The following is a 26,938-nucleotide window of genomic DNA, read 5'->3' on the forward strand; positions in this document are numbered from 1 at the left end:
TCGCTGGTTCACTGAGCGGAGTGAATTTTTTAGTACCGAGCGAAGAGGAGATGCACACGGCACTCGAGTGAGGTAACTATATAAAAAACCCGATTTGTTTTCATACACTCCCACAACATGGAACCGAGCAGCTTTCACTACATGCAGATGTGGTTGGCTACGATTATGGATTTGTTTTGCTGAAGAAATTAAAGAGAGTTTAGATTTTGGAACGTTAAATTGTGTGGCTTGCTACCTTCTCAGCTTATCAGACATTTTCTCGTCTGCTATTGGTCTTCAAGCTAGCTAACTTAGCTAATGTTAACGAGCTAGTTTGGAGATCTTCCTGTAGCATAGGTTTAGCTAACTACCTAAAGTAGACTCTTGAAGTAGTTGAAGCGGGGTTTTGAATATTAAAGTCATCCAATTCCGAACGGCTGAAAATTAGATAAGCTTAATATTTTTTTTAAGCGTACATGGTCAGGTGGTAGACAGGCAGAAGGAGGTACAGGAAGATTGTGGAAGAATAACTTAGCAAAATTAGCTAGCGAATCGTTCAGCAACTTTAGATGTGTCGTGTAATGTTTCTTTGACTAGAAAATTCCCTGATGCAGTTTTAGTGAAACATAACAGGGGTCTATGATAGTGAGTGGATTTTAGCTAGATCTGCCTGTCTTTACAACGTAAATTAGCAAATCGTTAACAATAGCTAGCGACTGGGCAGCTTTAAGCCGCTAATTTTCAGAATTCATTTTGTAAATACAGGTTGGTCGAACACACGGAGTAATATAGCTAATCGCGCTGATTTGCTCTCCTTGCCGTTTTTTCAGATTTTTTTCTTAACCGGATGATAAACTAAAGCTTTTGTTTCCCCGAATAAAACATTTTCATATCCACACCACGTGCGTCTTCTCTAATCTCAGGTTATGAGCACAAACATTTTGGTTATGAGTGATTTTTTTTTTCGATGTCTTGGCGGAAGATAGATTAGAATGCCAATCTTAAACACAATTTGAATAACGCTTTATGGTAAATAGAGGACTGTTTACAAAAGAATCTTCTCAACGTAATTTGTTAAACCATCATCGTTTAGACTGGGAAAGAGGAAGCGTAGACTGGGCCCATGGCGGACGTAAATATATCACGTTAACACTAAATCCATAGCCGCCTCTAGCTGAGAGATTACTGATATCCTAATTAAATTAACTGCGTGTAGCTCGCAAGAGTATATGGTTGTGACGCAGGTGACTATCTCCCGTCGTCTTGTAGGGTTAACTGTGACAAACATGCCCGACTCATTCGTCAGTTATGTTTTTTCCCCCCTGAATCATTTGTGGGTTCTAATGTTCGGTTAAACTGGTTTATCAAAGATGGCTTTGAATGTGGTGTAAATGCATGGGTACAGTACGGTAGGTTAAATAGCACGGGACCAGTTCAGTGTTTGGCGCCATAAAATGCAGCATGTTCACTGGAGTGTGACGTAGAACGTCATCCGAGTCCCCACTGCAGTACCGTCCTCGAGACCTGTAGCCGATTTTTCGGCTTGACCGAAGCCCTTAATGTTTTCTATTCTTTTCAGTGTCACGAAGTCAAGGAGATTAATTGCTAAAAAACGAAAATGCGGCATTACGTACCTTTTGGCAACACGAACGTTGAACTAACAGAACTGAATATAGTTTCTTTTGGCAGTACAGTAATAAAATTGTGAACAATCCTGTTTGATATTTTGAAACGATTTGAAAATAGAGAACCCTAGTAGAAAGAACAACACCATAACAATATGGATTCGTTGATACGTTGCTTGTCTTAAATGTGTCGCATTACACATATATTTCATTTTACTTTCCCCCATTCTTCAAGATATTTAAATATTTGACGGTTGTTGATTTTATCATTGTTTGCTTTTTAAAACAGCTTTGTTTAAAAAAAAAGTGTGGCACTTATTGTCTGTATGTTATGCATTTTCAAATTGGGTTTGTTACATAAACAAGGAATAAAGTAATAGAAATCCAATTTTGAGTCTGAGCAGAATAGGTAAGCAGTGCAAGTAAGCGGTTTCGCTTTGACAACGGGGAACATGTGACATGCATACACAGATGAATACAGTGGAGACCATAGTCTGGCTCCGCGATACAATACAAATACTGTGTTCTATGGAATTCTAAGCCCAATTTAAGATTAAGTCTTGAGCAGTGGAATTACAGAGATAATAAGTTTTGGATGGGATTTTGTTAGCCATTAAGTCTGATTAAAAACGTATACAAATTCTTAATGAATCCCTCAACAATCCATATAGCCACATGTGTCACCGTTATGATGTAACAATAGTATGTGTTTCACTTTATTGCACCATACCATACACACACACACACGTATATATGTATGTGTGTATATATGTGTGTGTGTGTGTGTGTGTGTGTATATATGCATATATATACACACACACACACACACACACACACACATGCGTATATAAATTCTCCAAAGACTGTGTTTGTACTTGTGTGTGACAGTGAGTGTTTTCAAGTGCCTGTCATGAAATCCGTGGGCTTCCAGCTCCTCACAGATCTTTCCACGTGAAGTATCCGCCATGGTGCGCAAGGGTATGAACGTGTGTGCGAGCATGTTTTTACTCAAAGCACGAATGCTGAGAACATACATCAAAGGCCTAGTCAAGATGGAACAGTCTTACTGGGATTAGAAGGGGGTTGGGGGGGGGGGGGGGGGGGGGGGGGGGGGGGGGGGTTCAGGCGCGGCTACGTCCTTAACTCTGAATGTCAGACAAAGACTGTGAATAGGAAAAGAGCATTGTCCCAGAGAAGACCAAGGGCCAGACACAGTCCGCATCTTTAAAGTGAAGCTGTTGAGCAAAAATGAATGATCTGTATCTTCGAAAAAAAGGTGCAGCCCATGGGGCCAGACGGAGGAAGCAGAAAGCACATTGATCTCATATTATACTAAAAAATGTTTCTGCAAGCCTCCTTTCCATGTTCACTCTAGATGAGGTACACTCTTCCTTTAACCTGTCCTTGAGATCTGTGTTCTCAAAAAGCCAAGCTCGTTCTGCCAGTGAGAAAAACAAAAAAAAAATGAACAGAGCGTTAATCTTCAGTAGGCCTGTAATCATGTGGAGTAAGCGTGGTCTTTGAGAGTAGAAAAGCTTAAAGCAAGGCTTCATTTACACAGAATCACATTAGCCCTCCTTGTCTTTTGTTTAGTTTTATGCTCTTCTTTGTTTGGCTTTTGATATTGAATTGATTTGGCTAATGAAAACACCTCTAAGTAGCTCATATCTCTTAAGTAATTTTGAAACAATAGACATGTGTTGTGCTCTTTTCTTTTCTGACACCTAGTTGTTTTCACAGACCCATATGCTTTAGTGTGTGTGTGTGTGTGTGTGTGTGTGTGTGTGTGTGGGAGAGAGAGCGCGAGCGCAAGAGTTCACTTACGCTGCCTTGCCTTTGATGATCCTGGGAGGCAGCTGAGTACAAATCAGTTAAGACAGTTAATTAGACTGTATTAAAAGTAAATGATTGAGTAAAAATGTCCTGCAGCAAACAGCTAATATTTCAGCTCAGTGTGACGTAAATGGTTAATCTAGATACTCCACCGCTGAGTGATGTTGCCCAAGCCAGACTGTTATCCTTCCTGAGGAAAAGAGCGTTGTGAAAACCCTCGTCGTGGGAGTTGCTCATCATTTTTGATTCAAGTTTACATCACAATGGAGAAAGGTGCTCATCACTGTGTAGAAGAAAACGGCCTTGTTTTATGAAGTCGTCTGTGGCGTTCTGAAATTAAGCTGGTTTCGACTCTGTTTTGTGCTCTGATTAAGGCTGGTTTTCTTTTTCATCAGTGTCTCTTCCTAATATTCTACTTTTTCTTCATTTGTCAGTGACGGCTGTGTGCCTGTCAGCTTCCCCTAGTTCCAAACGACCCAAAACCAACTGTAGTGAGACAGTAGTGCTGTTCCAGGGTCAGTTTTGGAACCTTAAACTACATAGTTAAAAGCATGAGTGATGACCAGCAGTGATGTTAACTGAAGACTGACTGTTTGGGTTTCCCAGATGCTCTCAGTGCACAAATGCCTTGAACTTTTTCCTCTTGATAGCCCACAGCGGCTGATTAGTGCAGCTTCTGCCCTCCACCCACCCCCCCCCCCCACTCACACACTCTCACACACTCAGTCTACAACCCCTCCCTGGTATTTAAATGACCAGTCTTAAAAGGTTGAAGTGGTCGAACCTTGTACCATGTTTCTGTAGAGGAGGATTAACACAGGACAGACTGTCGGGCTGCTTCCTACAAGCCTGTCTTGCCCCTTCACATCTTACAATAAAGAGGTAAGACACGCTGCCTTGAGACTCTACTTAAGCTTCTTCTCTTTTTGGAGGTTATCTCTTGACGAGCTACTGTTTACTTGGAAACAATAACTCATTTGGCAGTTTGTTCCGTTCTCTGCTCCTTGGCGTGCGGGTTTCCAGATCGCGCTGTGGGCTGAGTGTGTGGAAAGTCAGTCTGACTGGCGTTTATAAATGAATCATTCAAGTCAGGAAAGGAAATGACGTCATGGGTCTCTGCTTGTGTTATCAGAGTTATGACTGTAAGATGTGCATGGTGTGTTGTGGTGTCACATTGTGTTTAGTTCCTTATTAGGCCTTTTCCATTTTTTGGTCTGGCTTTGTTAATCTTACTGATGAAGAAGCTGAGTAAGCTTAGGTCGCCTGTCTGCTCGTGATGACTGTCTGAGTACTTCCAGGTTATTTCAGTCTGTTTTGATGTTGACAAATGCTTCAGTTGTTGCCCGTCAGATGTAGGTGATTTATTTTGTGTATGATGCTACCGCTCTGAAGAAAGAAAGACAGAGCGGTAAGACATCGGCAGGTTGTATCAGATCAGACCCGGAGGTGAGCTGTCTGCAGACTGCGGTAAGGATAGGATGGTTAGACCAGAGTGTGGTGATACATGATGAGATCAGAGAGACAGGCCCTGCTGTCGCTGTCACTTTGCTTTCGGTCTGATCCGGAATGATCACAGAAGAAACAAAAGTAGAAGTTTCTAGATTTTCCTTCTTTGGCTCCATTTACGGCTTGGATGGAGTCACTATGTGTGTGGGTGCAGAGTACTTCAAACTATAGAACACCAGTTTTGCTTTTTTTAAAAAATTTTTTAAAAAAGCTAGATATTTGATGGTCAGGTCTACATGTCAGCTTTGGTTACAGACGCGTCTGTCCTTAATTGTTTTGTTTGGTTTTTTTTGCCGGCATGCAGCTGGACCTGCCTTTACGAGGCTTTCTCTGGGGTTGTCTGTTTGCATTCCAGGAGGGTTTCTTTGGATGGATTATTTGGGCGTCGGAGATCACGAGCCATGAGAACCACACCCAGAACCACGCCCAGTCTTTAATGTCTGTAGTATTAACTGACTGTACTGTGTAACTGACTGTACAGACTGTAACTGTGCTGTAAGTTTTTTTTTTTCATTTGAAACCATCACATAGAGTAAAACTACTAGTTTAGATGATGTACCCGTGTGGGGTTTGCTTTGGTTCTCTGTATTACACCAACCTATAGGGCCCAAAGCTTATCAAACACAACATGTTAAACTGCCCAGTGCTGTGTGTTAAAAGTGAAGCCCTCTTCAGGAAGATCTCCCCTGTAGCACAGATGGGAGGTGATGGTTTAATGATGTACATAGGCCGGGGCCTGTGCTCGTTGCAGTGAATAAGTTGATAACCGGAACAGGCAAGCAGACAGGATGATATTGATGCAGATGAACGTGCCTCAGAATAAACAGGCGTGACGAGCAGCGTAGATTTGTCTGTAAAAGTCAGGCGTCGACTCGTTGGCGTGTTACATAAGAAAACCAACTCTGCAGAAAGGGCCGTGGTCATCAGAGCGATCGCGAGGACCAAACGAACAAACCGCAGTGAAGCGTGAGGAAGGATCGGTCTTATGAGTTTGAAAAGCGTTAGATTATGGTTATGCACTGAAATGACATAAATCAGCCTGCCCTCCCTGTGTGTGACAGAAATGACTCTGTCTGTGGTGGCCCCAAAGTGTGGCCGAAGTCAGAGGACTGGGTCATTGTCAGTAGTCTTACTTTGTTGATTATTTTATTCCTTTTTACTTAAACGCTTTCAGCGCTGGAGCGTTTTTGCCTTTTTTTTTTTTTTTTTTCTTTCTGGTAACATGTCTCCCACTCATTCTTGCTTTGCAGCATTTCCAGATTTGCAGCAGCCACTGTGAAACGTATGCACACACACCCCCGCCCCTACCCCCCCCCCCCCCCCCCCCCCCCCCCCCCCCCTCCATCTGCTGTACGGCGTTTCCATGTGTTCACATGCATCTGCTCTTGTCCTCATCCGCAGGGCCTGTCCTGACATACATTCAGACATCAGTATACTGACAGTCACGTCCAGTGTCACACTTACACGCTGTGCCCAGGTGCCGAGGACTTGGGCTCGCACTGACTTGCCATTAGATGAAAATTTGTGAGTGACTTTGGAGCAGTGTAAATTGGCTTGCATGCCTATCTGTGAACGCGTCTTGTCTGCTCGAGTCTCTTCCTGGGTGCGTTAGGTAGAAGTTACTGATGCTGTGCATGAATTATAACTCTAAACATTTACACTTTTTATACTTTTATACGGCAGTTTGGCATTGCTCTATAGGCTGGAAATGTACCCCGTTTAGATGTTATATTTAAGTTCAGTAGTTCCCTGGCTAATCCAAATGTAACCAGACATACTGTGATGAATATTTTGGGTGTAGACACAGCTTTCTAGAATTTCCAATTCCGTTTTTTCCTTCATCAGTGAAATCTGAGGTTTTCTGTGTCCCGCTGTGTTCAGCCAAATTTAACGCACGCTCAAATCACTTGTGGTAAACTATTTGTAAATAATTGCATTTCGTATTTGTGTCATTTGGGGAAAATTCAAGAACTTCACGCACTAGAACAATCTTCTAAAACAGGTTGATTTTTTTTTTTCTTTTTCTTTTTAATGATGACAGCTTCTTGTGAACCAAGAGTTGATAGCCATCAGCCGGGTCACAGGAAACGCCCTCCGTTACTTCTAGCACAAACACGCACTGTGGTTCCGATGAGAAATTGGTGGCTCCACGTTGGTTTCCACCCAGATTCCAGATTCCTTGTTCTCCTGGTTGAGTGTGGGGGAGTAATGGAATGCACTGACAGTGGACTCACGCATGACTGGAGGAGTGATTTGGCTGGGGAAGGCAGCAGGGACGGGCCAAGGCTCGTGAGAGTCATATGAGAGGGCTTTAGGGCTCCCTGCTCTCACCCCCCCCCCCCCACCCCCCACCCCTCCACCCCACTCCTCCACCCCACCCCGACCGTTGTCTGTCCATCCTGTCTCAGGTTGGAGGATGAGCAGCTCCAGGAGGACTTTGATTCTTGCCTTGCTTATACTACAAGTATGTGCCTCTGTCAAGGCCTGTGAACACACTCCGCGGCGCTAGGCATGCTGAGCCGTGCTACGTTACGTAAAAAAAAAACACCCCTGAGCCGCTTCTCTGGACATTTCACACCACTGTTATATGGGAACATGATTTATAACACACATGTGGCGAAAATGGCTAATCATTCCTGGTGCTTAGCGCTTGTTGGTGCTTGTTGTTTGTTCCTGGTGCTTGTTGTTTGTTCATGTTCACTGTTGAACGTACGAATTAGAGTACGAATTATGACTGCTGTAATACTGCACAATGAAGACATTTTTGGTAAGTAGCCAACATGGAGGAACTATGACCGTGAAGAGGTTTAGTGAACGTTAATGTTGTAATCTGTTTCTGCTTTCAGCTCAGAGTGTGAGAGGAAAAAGGCGGGAAAGAAAGAGAAAAAAAAAAGAGCCCATTGGATCAGGACCAGGGTCAAAGTGGCATGCCCCATCAGTACGGTACGCCATCCTTTCACTCACTCCCTCCCCTCAAACACACAGAGCTTAAGTCTCTCAAGAGTTGTAACAAAAGCGCTGAGTAAATGTACAAGACACTGTTCTTAAATCTGCTCTTGGAATGTTTAATTATTTACACCAATTTCGTGGGTTTTTCTTTTTTTTTTTGTCTCTAGAAAAGTAAACACCCGAAGGTTTAGGCGAGAGGTAAGCCATCAGTGGCTCCAGAGTGGATTTGTAGCGATGTGAACCCATACTAATACAATGATTGGAGCTTCTAACAAATGTGATTGTATGTCAGCGCATTACAGCAGTTAGATATCAGTAATCATAAACAGACTTCCTCTCTTCTGAGACATAGTTTCTTTTAATAATGCCCACTTCTTTTTAACCTCAATCCCACTCTTACGTTTGTAATTTGTCCCATTTTAGCTTTATTAGTCATCGAGCTGACAGCAGCTCAGGTGGATATTCCACTTTTATGAGAACGGATAAAATGGAATTTCTCTCTGGAATTTCCTGTGGCAGCAGAGCCTTGATTACACATGTTGGGCATTCCCAGGGCATACCTGGAGACATTCCCAGTCAAACTTTGTCATTCCCAGAGTGAAGGACTAGTGCCTGAAACTGTTTCAGCCCAACAACATGGCAAACAAGCTAAAACTAAAAGAGGAGGGAACCAAAAAAGGTTCCTCTAAATCAGTCTAATGAGTGATCACTGTTATGTAAAGACCGGCGGAAAAAGCATTGGTTCTCAAGAGATGCATCAGCGTGGAACTCTGATTCTACGCGTGCCTGAGCTTTGTAGTTGTAAGGTATGTAGTTTATTGTAGTATTTAAATTCTATATCCCCTTAAAAATAGCGGTTTTGAGGTTGCAGTGACGCGGCGTTGCATAGAAGACTGATTATATATAGACAGCCGTAGGCACTCTGGCTTTCAAAACATCCTCTGTGTTTACACAGAAAGCTGGTCTTTTTGTTCACGGTGGAATGGGAGAAGTAGCCTGCGGATGCAGGGAGTGATCGTTGCATCTGCTACAGTTGCCATAGCTACGCAACAAAACAAGGCCAAAAAGAAGGCCAAAAAAACCTTTTTCAGGTCATTGGGGGGTGGGGTGGGGGTTCCTTAAGAAAATTCACTAGTCATGATACAGACCTCAGTCTCACAGTGTCTCTGTCATTAGGGAGGACAGTGTGACAGGTCAGTGTCTCCGTCATTAGGGAGGACAGTGTGACAGGTCAGTGTCTCCGTCATTAGGGAGGACAGTGTGACAGGTCAGTGTCTCCGTCATTAGGGAGGACAGTGTGACAGGTCAGTGTCTCCGTCATTAGGGAGGACAGTGTGACAGGTCAGTGTCTCCGTCATTAGGGAGGACAGTATGACAGGTCAGTGTCTCCGTCATTAGGGAGGACAATGTGACAGGTCAGTGTCTCTGTCATTAGGGAGGACAGTGTGACAGGTCAGTGTCTCCGTCATTAGGGAGGACAGTATGACAGGTCAGTGTCTCCGTCATTAGGGAGGACAGTATGACAGGTCAGTGTCTCCGTCATTAGGGAGGACAGTATGACAGGTCAGTGTCTCTGTCATTAGGGAGGACAGTATGACAGGTCAGTGTCTCCGTCATTAGGGAGGACAGTGTGACAGGTCAGTGTCTCCGTCATTAGGGAGGACAGTGTGACAGGTCAGTGTCTCCGTCATTAGGGAGGACAGTATGACAGGTCAGTGTCTCCGTCATTAGGGAGGACAGTGTGATAGACCAGTGTCTCCGTCATTAGGGAGGACAGTGTGATAGACCAGTGTCTCCGTCATTAGGGAGGACAGTATGACAGGTCAGTGTCTCCGTCATTAGGGAGGACAGTATGACAGGTCAGTGTCTCCATCATTAGGGAGGACAGTATGACAGGTCAGTGTCTCCGTCATTAGGGAGGACAGTGTGACAGGTCAGTGTCTCTGTCATTAGGGAGGACAGTGTGACAGGTCAGTGTCTCCGTCATTAGGGAGGACAGTATAACAGGTCAGTGTCTCCGTCATTAGGGAGGACAGTGTGATAGACCAGCGTCTATGAGTAACCATTCTCATCACAGTGACATGCTCATCACAGCAAAATCGTCACAGAGACGCAAAATCAACCCGTTCTTAGGTGTTCATATGAAAAAAAAAAAACATTGTTAAGAAAAATTAAAAATTAAAGAGATCAAGCTATTTATTCACAGATCGAGATGGAACTGTACGTACAGTGAGAATCTTGGCGGCTGAAATGTCTCATGATATTTGGGGTGGTAAAAAAAAAATGCATGACTTCTTCTTCTTTTCTAAAATTCTTTTCAGCAGGATGACGCTCCTGTTTTGTAAGTTCATAAAACCAACAAAGAGATTATTGAGTTGTAGTCCCAGCATCTTGTTTGCGAAAAGAGATGATCCTTAAAATAGGAATCCGCCCGCTCTCTCTCTCTCTCTCTCTCTCTCTCTCTCTCCGTCCTATCTCCGCTAGGGTGCATAGGTCAACCAAGACTCATGTTTATAAACAGTGTGTCGTCAGGCGCTCTGAGGAAAAGGACTTGTAGACACGTTAATGTTTGAAACCGAAACAGAGGCCACTGTCACGCTTCATCGTCTAACTCAATTTCATACACAACTCGGGGAGCAGACTCAGAACTGTGAGTACTTGAATCGGTTTATTTAAAACAAGGGAAAGCAACATGTGGAGGGAGTCCTGCTCTACTGTGTAGAATTAGGAGTATTTTCTGTAATAAATCTGTGTGGCTTGATCTGTTGAATGGCAAGTGAGCAGCTCTCTCTTTTCTGTCACATTTTAGATTTTAACTCGTTGCATTTTTAAAACCTGAAATGGGACTGAGGCGTGTTTATTCTCATGAGTTCTTAAATTTCATGACTTTTTTTTTTTTGTTTTTTTTCAATTCACGAAAATTCCTTTCTCTCTCTCTTATTATTGCTGCAGAGAGCCATGTGCGCTTGCAGCCTTGTGATAGTTTCCAAAAATCTGATCCTTTCCCCTGTTCAGCACTTGTGTCTTGTTTAGGGGTTAGTTGAGCTCCGTTATCAAGTATGCAGCATTAATGCGTTGGGGCTTTTTAACAGCCCTCGTTAAGTCAGAGCGAGAAAAGCTAATCTGTGACGAGCCTTTGTGTTATCTCAAATTAAAAGGCCAGTAGTGCTTTTAAGGTTTAAAGTCCCTAATAATACAGGGCTTGTTAGCTTCCCATCTGGATGTCCTGTGATTATTTTTTTGCAACATGTGATGTGCCTGTGCTTTCTTTTAAAAAGCGTTTGACCCACAGGCCTCAGTCTAACACTAAGGCACTGATTTGGTCTCCGGGCTCTTTTAAACGTTTTTTTTTTACCCTCTTTCTTTATGGGCTTTCACTGTTATGGTGTCGTAGTGCCCTGGTGAAACCAAAACACTGTGGACATACAAGACATGATCGTGTTTGAAAACGTCATTAAAAATAGTGGATTCAAGTTTAGCTCCTGATTAAGCCGTGGGTTTGCTTATAGGCAGAGTTTCAGTTACTGGTGAAAGACTTGTGCAATTTGCCTTTGAAATGTTGCTGTGGTTGGATCTTCAGTTGCAGGCGAGGTTTCTCATAACATTATTTATTTATTTATTTGTTTGTTTGTTTGTTTATTTTCCATTCCAAGTTTTCGGTCTGTTGAAGGGCTTTCATACATTGCCCATTCCTTCTCTTCACGCCATGACACTCTCTGGGTTTGAAGGTTCTCAGAGACTTAAGGCTATTTCAGTTTGAGTCTCTCTCTCTCTCTCTCTCTCTCTCTCTCTCAGAGGCCAGAGGCTCTCTCTGTCTGTACACTGAACTCTCTCTCTCTCTCTCTGTCTCTGTCACTCTCTCTCTGACTAGCGCTTCCTGCGTGCTGGGGAACGGCTTGGTGTTCATTACTTCTCTAGCGTCTTGGGTGATGCTGCATTGCTCTGGCTTTAATCTGTCTTGCACTCCTGACTGTAGGAGTCTTGAGTCTTGGCTTCCTTTTCTCATTAACCCTTTTTTTCAGTTCTGCCTCCCCCAGACACCTAGCCCTTCATTTTCCTTCATAAGGACCTTTATGGTTGGAATTCACTTCTGTAGACCCACAATTAAACTCTCTCTCTCTCTCTCTCTCTCTCTCTCTCTCTCCCTCTCTCCATCTCTCCATCCCTCCTTTATGACACAGTTTTCTGATTTTTTGTTTTTCAGCCCTGTTTCAACTGTCTGTTAAAAACTTGACATTTTGAATATTATGTATTAATGGGCATATTTTTTTTCAGTGTGATTTATTCATAACAACATTATTTAGTTATTATGTGTGATCACAAAGAACACAAAGACTTTCTTTACCAAATGGAGAAAAAACAAAACCTTCTTTAAAGAGCAGATGCGGATTCAGTCGACCATATTCTCTCGGAAGAGAAACATCTAAAGTTGTATAGAAAGTGTACAGTTGTATAGAACTGTCATTATGGGTAAATGTGATCAGAACAGTTTGATAAATCCAGGGCAGGGGGAAGACTAAATTAAGTGCTGATTCACTGTCCATGTTGCCCATATAACTTTTTAATGTCCGCGTTATGCGAAATCCCTCTTCATGGATATCAGCGTTTGTAATATATTATTATTATTATTATTATTATTATTATTATTATTATAATTTACGAGTTGTCAGATTTTATGTTCCTGTGAGGTACATAAGTTTTGGGGGGGTTTTTTTGTTTGTTTTTTCTCACCAAATTGACTTTGTCCCTCTCTCCCTGGTGCGTTTTAGCACACTGCTAAAATTAGCACCCCGCTGTGACTTCTTGCATGATTGGAATTGGCCCATTACACAAGCGATTAGCCTAATTCATTTACCACATCCAGAAATGGTTTGGTTAGGGTTTTTTTTGTTCTCATTTTTTCTAATACTCAAGCTTTTCCAGTGTATCTAACCACTCCATTCTGGAGCCTTTGTTCTCTCTCACACTGCTGAATACATATATAGAAACGGACGATCATTATAACCGATTTTTTTCAGTCTTTTTATTTGTCATGCACATTACCATCTAATTGAGATTTGTATATAGTATAAAGTAATGAAACGGACAGCATCACTATTTATGGAATTTCACGGACTTACAGCTTACAGCTGTTTCAAACGCTTTTCAAATTACAGTACCGTACACATTAAATTACTGAATTGTGTATAATTCAAATACACAATAATACAGTACAGTACTGTACATAAAATATAGCTTATTGTAGTTCAAATTATAATTAGTCTATAGCCTAAAACATAAGAGCATTGTGTAGTTTACAAAATACTGTAACGTCAGTGGTGCAAATACAGGGTAAGCCACGGCTTGGCCGGGGTTTCAGTGCCTTTCACTGCCGAACTGGTAGCAGAGTTTGAAATCAAACTTATCAGTAAAATATTCTTAGGAACACCCAAGTTTCGCTGCTGCATCTGGTTGGCTCGTTTTTGGCAGTTTGTATCAAGGTGAGATGAGTCTAATGCATGTCACCGAGAGAAAACGACTTTCTTTTTCCCGCCGTCATTTCTGCGCACGCAGCGTTAGCCTCGAGTGGCTAGCCAGAGGCAGACGGGTTGGCGTGAGAAGTAGGCCTATCAAAGTAAAGTTTAAAAAAAAAAAAAAAGATTACCGTATATCGTCATGTATAAAAAGACCCAGAATGAACACTGTAAGCGGACTACTTGATTACTATAAGCGAATTATACAGCACTGTTCTTGTATAGGAATGATTCTGTCCTAAGCTTTTTGATCCATAAAAGCGGTTGATCACTATGACCGTGATCACCATAAGCGGTTTCCACTGTATATACACAAGTGCTCTTGTCCCTGTGGTCAGACACTGAGCCTTCTCTGCAGCCTGTGCTCAGTGAGTCGTGATGCTAATGTATTCCTGCCCTTAGGCCTCAGTCAGGCGGCCTCATGATTATCCTTAACATGTCTGTGCAACTGTTTCATTCAAGATCCCATCAGCCTTGCCCCCTGTGAGGAAAGCACGTGCAGGCCTACCACTTGACTGAAGTTATGTTACTGCTCCCGGCCTTGGCGTGGAAAAAAAAAGAAAGAAAAAACGTACCGTCCTTTGTCTGCAGCCCTCTGTAGTCGAGTTGTAGTTTTGCTGTATAAGATGAACTCTTGTTTGCCACGACTGATACAAATCAAATTTTTATTGGGGGTTTGATGTTGGAACTGGATTGGTAGAGAATTCCCTTTGATTTCCTGGGCTGGGGTGTTTTTAGTGATTTGATGTGGTACGTTCTCATCTCGTTCTCGGGTTTGTTTATTTCACAGTGGTACCAAGAAGAGGAGAGGATGAGAGTCCAAGTGCACACCAAGTTCTGTTTCATCTGTTTGTTCACACTCCTCCTCCATCAGTGCAGTCATTGTCACAGTGACAACCATCACCAACACCACGCCGACCATTCTCACAACGACCCCGACGAAGTCCACAGACACGCCCACAGCGACCTGCAGATTTCCCAGGAGCCCTACACGGGGCCCTCGGCCCGACAGACGCCCGGTAACCATGAAGACCCCGCCAAGAACGAGCAGCGTTACTACATTCAGCAGCTGTTCCGGCGCTACGGGCAGCAGGATCGGCTTGACTTCAGGGGCTTCCAGAGCCTGCTGATGAGCCTGGGGCTGGGGGAGGTGCGGACGGTGGAGATGGAGCACGAGGACCACGACCACGTGTCTCACCTGGATCTGCTGGAGGTGCAGGAAGGACATCACTCGCACTCGCCTGGCCACCCGCATCCGGACCATCCTCATCCTCATCATCATCATCCTCATTCCCACCACAACCATAATCCTGATGGTGACACGTCGACTTCCCGGGTATCTCAGTCGCCCTGCAGCCCGACGACAGACAGCGGACCACTGGATCCTCACGACGCAGAGCGTGGTCACGAAAAGGACGGTGACCACGCGCACGACCACACACATGACGACCACAACCACGATCACAATCAGACCCAAGGCCTTGACGTAGACCACGCTCACCCACATAGCCATGACGACGAGCACAGTCACGAACGTGCTGTCAATCACACACGAGACCACGACGGCAATGATCTCAACCCAGAGACCGCGCCACAAATCGAACGGACGCACGCCCATGGTCACGAAGACCACGGCAGCGAAGGACACCATCACGATCATCAAAACCAACATCCCCGTAAACATCCACACCACCATCACCAGCATCACCAACACACTCAAAACATCACACAGACACCCTCAGCACAACCCACAGAGGCATCAGAGCCTACTACAGAGACCTCTGCCTCAACGCAGCCGCCAACAGCAAGGCCTAAGAGGAACAGGAAACCCAACAGAGGCAGACCACAGCAAGGCCGGAACAGGGTCCCTGAGGCCTCCAAACCTCCTCCTAGTGTTTCAGAAGAGGACAGGGACCATGAACACGGTCACGACCATGAACACGACCATGAACACGGTCACGGTCGCGGTCATGGTCAGAGCCCCGTGAAGAAGGGGAAGAGAGAGGTGCCGGAGGAAACCTTGACCCCCGCTTTCACTAACTTGGCTGTGCATGTGGATCACGCAGTTCACCAACACGAGGAGGTAGGCTCGTCCATACCTCTGTCAACCCTATCCGAGTTTTTCTGATAGTTATCATTCAGAACACAAGTGTCGCGTTACTTCATTGATTGAAATTGCACACACCCTACTGTTCATGGTCAATAGCTTGGGGTAGTTGAAATTCACTCACTGTGAGCTCATGAACTCCTCAAAGTTGATTCTGAGGGAAGGCCATGAGCTGAAACCCAGCCAGTGGTCTTTGAGGCACATACTGTAGTGTCAGTGCTTTGCACCCAATCAATTTTACCGTGGTTCAGTTTCAGTTTCAGGGTTTAAAATTCATAGAGTGATGTTGCTGAAGCATGGGCTGACAGAGAGTTCCCTGAGATAGCTGATACTGTTTCTACTCGTAAGACTGCATAATCATCCTGAATCAAACTGCATACAGAGAATGTGGGCAGAGCCAGTATGTCATCGGTCTGTTAATTACAGATGCTTTGACGGTTTGAGGATGGTAACGAAACAGAACATTGTCTGTGACTTTTTGTGGGTCAGGTTTTTTTTGTTGAGGAAAAGAAAAATAAAAGGATGCAGCCCCTCCAGGTTCATGTTCAAACTGAGCAGTTAGCCTTACACATTCACCTACACATTCAACAGGGAAACAAAACGTCAGGGAAACACAGAGAAGAGTGTTAAGTAACCATTTGTAGTTGTGTGTGTATGTATGTATATGTATATATATATATATATATATATATATATATATATATATATATATATATATCTTTCTCCAGGCCTTGAATGTGTCATAAGCTCAAAAGGGGTGTGGTCAAAAGTGAGGTGACTAGAAGGACCATTGAGAAAGGATTTCTCTTTAATTCTTCTTTCTTTCTTTCTTGATTTCTTTCTTTCTTTCCTTCCTCTAACCATGGATTTCCTCCTCTTCCTAGTGTCTGAACCTGACACAGCTGCTAAACTACTATGGCCTGAGTGCGGACTCGCTCATCTCGCCGGTCCAGTTTACCTACCTGTGCCCAGCTCTGCTCTACCAGATCGACAGCCGTCTGTGCATTCGTCACCAGCATCACGTCAGCGTGAAGGAGACTGATGAACAGGCTCCAAACACAGGTAGAGACACGGCACCAAAACACAGCACCACAGACTCAGGGAGGCCCAGAGAGATTTTTACTGTATTTTGTCGTTTGGTCTGGGTTTTTCAGTCCGACTAAGGGTTTTTCTCTTTTTAACTTTCTGTTTCGTGTAGAAAGAGAGAAGAGAAGAAAAAAACACTCTTACAGCTTTAGTGAGAGCACTTTGGTGAGACTGCAGCTCCCATGATACTGTGCGATAAGTGCTTGATTTTGTGCCAGGTTTCATTGTTGCGAAAGTTAGTGATTCAGCTAGCAGTGACAACATTCTGACTGCCAGCTCATCTCTTCTCAAATAAGACACAGACACCATGTCGGGAATTGATATAAAATCCCAACATGGTATGTTTTGTCTAGATATGTGTATTATCTGAGAAAAGATATAGTGATATAGACAACATAGCGATTGCTGGACATACATAACGCTCAAATAATGTACTCGGTTGCCATACTGGGTATGGAACTGAATGTTTTCCTCGCTCCTGTGATGGAGTATCTGGCCATTTGGAAAATAGGAGCCCAGCGGAACCCAACTAGAACTCTGCATTCTAGAAACAACAAACTAAAACGATACATTCTACTGTTCCACTGGGCACTGTCTGACTGCAGGTAAAGCAGCTGAATCACTCCTCAGGTTGTGCCAGCGTTGGTGAGAATCATTTGGCCATCAGGTTCAGCCACGCCCAGACCTGTGTACAGACAAGCCAAAGCATGTGTGAATATGGTAAACAGTTCCACCTTTGAGAGTTAACACAGCATGCCTGCAGATCAAGCATGACTGTGTCGACACCACTCATTAGAGACCTGTAACCTATCTGGACAGGTGCTTAACTTAAAAATTGATTAGATCTCTTATGGCTGTTTCACCAAACTGTTTCGAAAAGGCATGAGTTTGAAATGCCCGAGGGTAGGTATTGTAGATTGCAAAAGTGACAGTTTGTATCAAACTATCCAGTCATCAAAGCTGCCAATTGTAATAAAGCCATAAAACGACTTTGACCTTGGACAAGCACAACGGCACTGACAAACACACGGTGCGATACAGCCCGGGTTTATTGTCCTTTTTTTTTTTTTTTTTTACGAGGGAGACTTGACTCGCGCTTCACTCCTCACAGTGCTGTTTCAGCGTCGTGGAGGGCATCCGGCGTGTCGTACGTCTGAGCCTGGCGCGGTGACCTTTGACCGGCGTGAGGTGGACTCTCCGCCTCTTCAGCGCACCAGCAGAGTTAGGAATCTTAAACAAATCCGCTCCGGCGCTTTCTTAATTGTTGAATAATGACGGGAGTGAAAGCCGACCGGAGGCCCCGTTCCTTTTGCCGCGGTTCTCGCTGCCTCAGAATTAAAGATGAGATGCGGCGAGGTGTGGAACACGCGGCGATAATTATGTTTCGCGGTGCGGTTCGAAGCGGTACATCTCCCGAGGTGAATTTGAAACATTGAGTTGAGGAAATTCTCCTTGAAGCCAGGCCGTTACCCTAGTGTTTTCCTGCTCTCCCTCTTCTCAAAGTCCCGGCAGTAAATGATAAATTGACCATGACGGTGATGGAAAAAGTTATGGAGCATAGCAACCCCTTCTGAGCACATTTACTTTATAAGTGTCTTTGCATTAGTTCACTTTGCATGGGTAGGTGTACTCCTTGTAGTGCATTTATGTCTTTGTGGCCTTAATGTATATGTGTGTCTTTGTGTCATTAGTGTCCCAGCATACACTGTTGCTTAGTTACCTTGGCTCTGTCCTCCTGTCTCATCGTGCTGAAGTAGAGACGGGCTAAAATAGGTCAGTAAGGTCATGTCTGAGTTAAAGGATTCCTGTAGGGGTAAGGTTAGACCAGGTCACGACCTCTGGCTCGTCAGATACGGGTCCGACCTTTTCCACGGCACTGTTTGACTGACGCAGGACAACTGAGCACAAACGAGTATAACTCTTACAAACAGTGACATTAAATGGTTAAAATTCTTGTTCTAGCTCTTTCTCGTGAAAGAAAGTGACCACTGTCTTCTATTTACAGCATGGAAAACATTAACCAGGATGTCACGCATTACGACTGAGCGATTACCACATGCATTACTGGCATCCAGTACTGCCTGTCCCCCACACCTCGCTTTTTTTTTAAGGATTTGAGTTAAAAGTCTGTGTTAAGCATTTTACCTTGATGCGATTACGTAACTAAAGCATGGGAGTTCCAGGTTGGATGAGACCTGGGGAGTCATGAGTAACCTTTCAGTGACGGGTTTGACTTTGACGCAGTACACGTGTCAGAATCCGTGTAGAAGACCTTTTATGTGAGAGTCGACCTCCTCTCTGAGATTCTCCACCACAAACCATGAAAACGCCATCTCAAGTCTGAAAAGTCCGGAAAAAAAAATCTGTAAAGTCTGAATTTCCACAGACAGTTTGACCTCAGTTTAAATGAGGTACTCTCCTTCTCAGTCCTGGTATGTGAGGTCAGAATAACCCTTTTAATTAGACCGACGTTACACTGGAGGTCATGTGACGTCTTTGCCCTCCTCTAGTCCGTTATTGAATATAAATGGAAATGGAATGAATCGAATACATATCAGAGTGTATTTCACACACATTTGAATGAATGAATGAATGAATGTGCATTTATTGAATCACTACACACTGATCTGGCTGAAAGTATGAGTTGGTAAGTCAGCTCCATACTTGTCGTTGGGCTTCACTGCAATGAGAGGGTGTGGCACACACACACACACACACACCTGTTGAATATTCTTGACGTCCTCTCAGGCTCTGACGGTTAATGGCTTGAGTGCTTTATCCCATTTTCTCAGTGAGAGAGGCAGCGCTGGGTCTTTTTTCTGTTGCTTTCTCTAGGGGAGGGAGGGGGAGAGAAAAAAAAAAAAGAAATAAAGTAGTGTTTCAGAAACCGATTCGGTGGGCGCCGGCCTGATGAGCCTAATTGCTGTAGAAGTAATTAGTGCGTTCTGCTTGTCTTAAAGGGTCTTTTTTTTCCCTCTTGTGAGAAGCCTGTCTCTTCTGTGAGCACACTTAGCATTCTTAGAGTTTTCTTAATGACTCCTAATCTGCCACCTGTAAAATGCTGAGAAGAAAGCGGTTTGCTTGTTCTCCAGTTTGGGGTTTGGGGTGGTTTGTACGTATAATTTATTTCAGTGGTGAAATGAAGAGGTGTGTGTGTTGTGCCCCCCCCCCACCCCCCTACCCCCCTACCCCCCTGAGCTCTATGCAATGTAGTCACAACTCTGGTGATTCTCATGTAGCGCTTGCATGAAAGCCGTGCTCTGATTGGAGAGGTTAGAGGACTTTGAACACACGCTGCCTCTCTCTCAGTCTACTACAGTTCAGCCAATCGAGTGACTAGGTAGGGTGATCTGGCAACCTGTCACATGACCCAGGCCCCTCCCACTCAGCCTGAGCACAGTACTCTTTACATCTTGGGTTTGAATGGGATTCATGGCATTCGTGTGTGTGTACATATATGGTTGAATTTCTTAGCTTTCATGAAGGTCTTGATTTATTTCACTAACCTTTCACTTTCATTAAAAAGAGTATATGGATATGTACACACACACACACACACACACATCTATATCTATATATATGTATGGAGGGAGGGAGAGATACTCTTTTTAATGAAAGTGAAAGGTTAGTGGAATCAATCAAGACTTTCTAAAAAGCTGAGAAATTCAGTCATACAGTTTAGGAGGTTGTTTCTGTGTTAGACTTTATGGTCAATATGTTATGAAGCTGCACTTCAAATAAAGGGGAAAATCATTTATACAGTTTATTGCATTATACAGTTATTATACAATATATTATGCTATTAAACTGACCTCAGAAAGGACGTTTAATCACTTTGTGGGAGTACTCTCCATCTGTGAAGGAAGAGCGCTGTAAGAAGCCCCTGCTTGGGGGCGCTGGGGATTTGGGTCTCATTTCCTGTTAACCGTCGTAAATGCCCATCTCTTTCCATCTGAGGTTGACGTGTAGTGGAGCTGGCTTTCTCTATGCCATCAACATGTGATTTTTTTTTTACTCAAGAATAGAATCGAGTGTCTCTCTATGGCAGCACTCAACACACTTCCTCTCTCTCTCTCTCTCTCTCTCTCTCTCTGTCTCTCTCTCTCTCTCTCTCTCTCTCTCTGTCTCTCTCTCTCTCTGTCTCTCTCTCTCTCTCTGTCTCTCTCTCTCTCTGTCTCTCTCTCTCTCTCTCTCTGTCTCTCTCTCTCTCTCTCTCTGTCTCTCTCTCTCTCTGTCTCTCTCTCTCTCTCTCTCTCTCTCTCTCTCTCTCTCTCTCTGTCTGTCTCTCATATTCTCTCATTCTAGTGTGGATCTGGGTGTGGGGCTTTGTGTCCATCACCATTATCAGCCTGTTGTCTCTGCTGGGCGTGGTACTGGTGCCCATCCTCAACCAGTCCTGTTTCAAGTTCCTCCTCACCTTCCTGGTGGCCCTGGCCGTGGGAACACTCAGTGGAGACGCCCTGCTCCACCTGCTCCCTCACGTAAGTACGGTTCTATGACCGGAGAACCAGCCGAGCCCAACCCTGTGGGTAGAACCGAACGATTAGACAGGGTTACCACTCAAGTCCCCTGCCCTTCCCATGCAGTGAGGAATGAACATCTAGGTCCTTTTACACCCGCCGAACGGCAGGTGTTAACCAGCCTAAATCAAATGCCAAATCCAATTACTTATCCATTCATGCGGAATACAGGCAAAGTCAGACAGCAGATAGTGGGTAGCATACAAACCTGCCTCGCCAAATCACATCTTCAGTCTTAGAATACCGCACCTCTCTTCATCCTGCAGCTTACCACAGCTCAGAAGGAGATCTGTACCCCAAGCCTCAAAGTCAAACATATTTCAAATCAAGCAGTCGTTCAGTAGGCTACTGGAGTAGTAGGGATTTCAGTACGTTTATCATTGATTTCAGTGTGTTTATTGCCTGCCTCCCCCTCTCGTTTAAGACCACCACTTTCCTGTTCACCTTTTAGTCTCAGGGAGGCCATGACCACGGAGCTGAGGGGCACAGTCATGAAGGTGAAGACCTGCTGTCAGAGTTTGACGCGGTATGGAAGGGTCTGACCGCGCTGGGGGGAATCTACCTCCTCTTTATCGTGGAACACTGCATCGGCATGGTCAAACACTACAGAGACCAAGGGGTGAGGAGACTCCAAAAACTCAGCTTTTACCCTCGTTAACCATCACTAATTAAACAGCGCATTATACAGCAAATACTGCAGTTCGAGGACTTTACCCATTTTGAACAAATAAGTTCTGAGTGGAGTAAAGACTGAAAACAGGGAGGAAAAGGACGAAATAAGACAGAGCCACCAGAAAAATCAGAGGTTTAAAAGTGGTCAGTGTTTCCTAATTTATTTATTTATTTATTTTTATTTATTCTCAACCACCTTTTTCCTGTCTGGTGCTCCACAGGGATCGTTCTTTAAGAGGAAGAAGAGGGGAGAGGAGGGGAAGATTGGGAGGAAGCTGTCAGACCACAGGTTGAACAGGCGTTCTGACGCTGAGTGGTTACACCTGAAACCGCTAACAGAAGGTACAGACGCCAGGGCTCTCTCCACTCTACTCACACTGACCTGAAGTCTTTCTCACGTCACGTTTTCACTCTCTCCACTCTACTCACACTGACCTGAAGTCTTTCTCACATCACATTTTCCCTCTCTCCACTCTACTCACACTGACCAGAAGTCTTTCTCACGTCACATTTTCACTCTCTCCACTCTACTCACACTGACCTGAAGTCTTTCTCACGTCACATTTTCACTCTCTCCACTCTACTCACACTGACCAGAAGTCTTTCTCACGTCACATTTTCACTCTCTCCACTCTACTCACACTGACCAGAAGTCTTTCTCACGTCACACTTTCACTCTCTCCACTCTACTCACACTGACCAGAAGTCTTTCTCACGTCACATTTTCACTGTCCCCACTCTACTCACACTGACCAGAAGTCTTTCTCACGTCACATTTTCACTCTCTCCACTCTACTCACACTGACCAGAAGTCTTTCTCACGTCACATTTTCACTCTCTCCACTCTACTCACACTGACCAGAAGTCTTTCTCACGTCACATTTTCACTCTCTCCACTCTACTCACACTGACCAGAAGTCTTTCTCACGTCACATTTTCACTCTCTCCACTCTACTCACACTGACCTGAAGTCTCTCTCACGTCACATTTTCACTCTCTCCACTCTACTCACACTGACCAGAAGTCTTTCTCACGTCACATTTTCACTCTCTCCACTCTACTCACACTGACCAGAAGTCTTTCTCACGTCACATTTTCACTGTCCCCACTCTACTCACACTGACCAGTTCTGAAGTCTGAAGTTTCACTTTCTCCTGCATATTCATTTTCGCAGTGTGTGTGACCCATATGTAACATAAGTGTAAACCGCCCCTTTACGTCGAAAAGCCCCAAATGCAAAAACAAACAACAGGAACAACAACAACAACAACAACTTCTGTCTGGACAGAAGTGTCAGATCCACTATCCCATCGTCGTGGCTACAGACATGCCAGATTTCTGCTTTAGTGTTTAAGGTGATAGCTCTTGGTTACTCCTGACTGAAAAGGGGAAAAAAGACCCAAAGTTGTAGGTATAGTGCTCTGTGCAACTATTGATGCATCTGTTCTCAGGTCTTTGTTGTCACCAGTCCTGCTGAAGACACAGTTACAGACAGACAAGAAAGACAACCAAAGCCAAAAAAAAAAAACCCTTCTTCTGTGGCTGACAATTCCAGTTTGATAAATTTTGATTTGTACTGGTCGTACACAAGTTGTGTACCTATGAATCCAGTGTCTTACCTCAGATCTGGCACAAATCACAAAATCAGAACTGAAAAGTTGTCACTTCCTATTTTTGTGGCTGATTGCATTGTGTTAAAACCACCCAGTCTGTCTGTGTCATGTGAGGACGGTGCAGTCTAAACTGGGTCACTTTTAACTGCAGTGTGACTGTGCTTTAACCTTTACAGGAATCTAGAGCAGTTCAGAGCTCATTTACACGTATGGACAAATGGAACCTATCAGGAATATTGTAGTGCTCAATAGATTTACCTCCATATATATATATTTTGGCTTTTCCATATGACATTTCTGACATGTTTTGCGTTGGCTGTGTTTTTGAGTGGAGTTGAAACACTGACTGTGTGTATTTCAGGGGGTTTGTGTGTGTGTGTGTGTGTGACTAATCAAACTGTTAATCTGTTCACAGGCCCTGATAACTCAGCAGTGTCTGGGCACAATGACACCCAGCTGACAGACCTCCAGCCACCAGACTCGCCCAGTAAGACCCCACTGGCCATCACAGACACCAAACAGGGCCAGCAGGGGGCGACGAGTCCCGCCAGGAAGGGCAGCAAGAAGGAGGACGGGAGGAAGCGCGGGCACGGCCACTCTCACGGCCACGGGCACTCCCATCACGGGCACTGCCACTCTGACCAAGAAATGAAGGATGCTGGGATAGCCAGCATCGCCTGGATGGTCATTATGGGAGACGGCATGCACAACTTCAGCGACGGCCTCGCCATCGGTGAGTCGGCCCCTGTCGTTACCGCGGTTACCCGAAAAGACGTTATGTGGCCGTGGTAATTTACGTAAAATATAAAGCTGATGACAAAATTAATTTACGAAATATCACGTGCTTACTTTACCCCAAAATATTTTTTTTCTTTGTATTTATTTTTATTGCGGTGAAAGTTGTATAGTTTGGTTCATCATTAAAAAAAAAAACAAAAAACAAACAAACAAAAAAAACCAGCATCAGTTACACTTGTAGAAATGTTATTTTGCTGTAGACGATACGGGTGTTAAAATTCACCTTCCCTGTTTTTTTTTTTTTTTACGATGCCAGAGTGCTCGTCTGTTTCAGTTCACAGGAGCTATTCCAAAGATTCTATTCAGAGACGCTTTTTAACCAAAGCCATGGGGAAAAAAAACAGAACTGTATGGGCTGAAGGACTGAGAGAACAGATCAATAACTGAGTCATAAATGTTTTTTTGTTTTTTTTTCTCTTCCCCTCCGTCAGGTGCGGCTTTCAGTGCCAACATCACAGGGGGCATCAGCACTTCGGTGGCTGTGTTCTGCCACGAGCTGCCCCATGAGCTGGGTAAGTGGAGGTGTTCTCGGCCTCGACGTGACCGTAGGGGGGCGGGGAGAGAGAGAGAGAACAAGGAGTACCCAGCGTTCCCCTGCATATTTAAGCAGCTCCAGTAGCTTGTTTAGCAAGCCGTTTAGAGGAGGACTTTATTTTTTGTTGTTGTTTGGGGTTTTTTTTGCATATAAGGCAGGGAGAAATGAAAGTTGAGAAAAGCAGGGGTTTGTCTCAGACCGAGGTGGGGTGCAGCTGCTTAAAGTTATAAAAAAAAAAAGACCCGAGTGTTGGAAACGTGAGCAGATCTGTCGAGTGGGACAGGACGTGAAGAGGATATGCGTTAAACTGGGAGTGGGCAGCTGGGGCCAGCGCTCTGTTACCGCGTTTACTCCGTTAGCTTTACCGCGAGCAACGACTTTTTATGTCTGCCGTCGTCTCTTCTGTCCAGTATCGATCAGTCTGCAGACCTCTAGAGAGAGAGAGAGAGCAGCGGACAGCAGAGGAAAAGATTTCCATTCATCTCTCTGTCCACTCTCTGCTCTTTCCCCCGCTTTCATGTTTTTGAACAAATGGATAAAATAAAACATCAATCTTAACACCGTGATGCCCAGCCGTGGCAACGTTAGAGCCGACAGTAGGAAAAACCCAAACTCTTCAGTCTCAACATGTCGATTAGAGTGAACAAAACTTTTAAAACTTTTGCTCAAACCGGCCTGAAAGATGTACTTGACGAAAATTACGTACAACTTAATGAGGATCACAATTTGAAATCACTTCAGTTTAAAATCATTATCTGTCTCAAACCAAGAGCTCAGATGTCATAATGGCTCCATTTAGATTCGACGAGCTGTGTTACATTCGGTCTGTCGCTTTATCTTCCGTGGGCGCGACGGCTTTCTCCCAGCGGGCAGCGTTCATCAAGCCAGCGTCGAGTCAGAATCCGCTCAGCCTCCCAGCACGGCGCTGGTGAGACGCAGAAATCACCTGGGCCATTAGCACCTCGCGCTTTGGTTTATTACCTGTGATGTGGTGCGCTAATTGCCTTTCATGACACACAATGCCAGCAGGACCAGAGTGGAGAGATGTGAACAGGTAGAGAAATACAGTCTGGTTGAGCGATCCTGCCTCTCCCAGTGCTACACTGCTGGGCTGGAAGTTCTGAACTAACATATTTGTAACGATCATCAGGGCATGAGGACGCAGGACACAGCGCAGGCAGAATGTAGGTTGGCCTTACTACATTCGGATGCTCTGTGGTCTGCTCTTCACCGTTTTGGTAGCAATGACACCCGTTTCCCAGGAGGGCCTGAACGTTCCACGTTGACACTCGTTGGCTCAGAGCAGGCGACTGACGCGGTCAAAATGTCACAAACATTTCAGCCAAATAAACATTTCAAGAGTATCGGAAATGGTTTTTTTTTTTTTTCATTGCTGTACGCAGCTGGACCAATCTGCCTCGTTATAATCAGAACCCTCACCAGAACGTTCTAGATGTTAGCCCGTCAGGCTGGTAGTGTATTCTGGCGGTGCCTCTCTCCTCGTTCTCGCTCACGTTCGCCGACCGAACAGGAAGCTGTGTGTGACGTGTGGGTTTAAAGGCCGACGGTTGACGCGTGTCTTGTTGTGTGTCTTGTCCAGGAGACTTTGCGGTGCTGCTAAAGGCTGGCATGTCGGTGAAGCAGGCCATTGTGTATAACCTTCTCTCCGCCCTCATGGCCTACGTGGGCATGTTGATTGGCACGGCCGTGGGACAGTACACGCACAACGTCACCAGCTGGATATTCGCCATTACAGCTGGCATGTTCCTGTACGTGGCTTTGGTCGACATGGTAAGTCAATGTCTTTTAAAACCAAGCTTCAAGTCTCTCAGTCACCATCAACCTTTAATCAAACAGTTATTTTCATGACTCGTGTTTATCACCAAAGGTCTGCGTTTGACTTTAGACCTCCGACAGACGTCTGTACCTTTTGGCAAATTCGTGGTCCGGCTCCCCCTGGAGGACAAATAAAGATCACGCAGTTAATTTTTTTGGTTTTCCTTTTTCCTGTGAGGCCTGTGCTGAGCTGTGTGTGGTTTGTCTCTCCAGCTGCCGGAGATGCTCCACGGAGACAGCGAGGAGCACAAGCGCTCCCACATGGGTCACTTCATCCTGCAGAACGTGGGCATGCTCACCGGCTTCGCCATAATGCTGCTCATCGCCATATTCGAGGATCAAATCGTGATCGAATTTGGCTTTTGA

General features: G+C 44.6%; 1 protein-coding gene across 1 annotated transcript; it reads left to right on the forward strand.

Annotated features, from left to right (window-relative positions):
- Positions 1–38: 38 nt before the first annotated feature.
- On the forward strand, positions 39–26,938 carry slc39a10 (solute carrier family 39 member 10). Its single transcript, XM_030786847.1, has 11 exons — positions 39–72; positions 7,790–7,886; positions 14,196–15,488; positions 16,397–16,574; positions 20,904–21,079; positions 21,570–21,737; positions 22,012–22,132; positions 23,819–24,136; positions 24,633–24,713; positions 26,337–26,527; positions 26,786–26,938. The coding sequence occupies exons 3-11, from the start codon at positions 14,217–14,219 to the stop codon at positions 26,936–26,938; spliced, it is 2,658 nt and encodes an 885-aa protein (XP_030642707.1). The 5' UTR covers positions 39–72; positions 7,790–7,886; positions 14,196–14,216.

Source organism: Chanos chanos, chromosome 10 (genome assembly GCF_902362185.1).
Source record: "Chanos chanos chromosome 10, fChaCha1.1, whole genome shotgun sequence".
Classification (NCBI taxonomy): domain Eukaryota; kingdom Metazoa; phylum Chordata; class Actinopteri; order Gonorynchiformes; family Chanidae; genus Chanos; species Chanos chanos.

What these genes read in the sequence shown, in the direction of transcription:
- slc39a10 (XM_030786847.1), top strand. Translation starts at nt 14,217, where the DNA reads ATGAGAGTCCAAGTGCACACCAAGTTCTGTTTCATCTGTTTGTTCACA. An exon ending in AACACTACAGAGACCAAGGG is followed by an intron (nt 21,738 to 22,011) that starts GTGAGGAGACTC and finishes GGTGCTCCACAG; the next exon opens with GGATCGTTCTTTAAGAGGAA. An exon ending in CCTGAAACCGCTAACAGAAG is followed by an intron (nt 22,133 to 23,818) that starts GTACAGACGCCA and finishes ATCTGTTCACAG; the next exon opens with GCCCTGATAACTCAGCAGTG.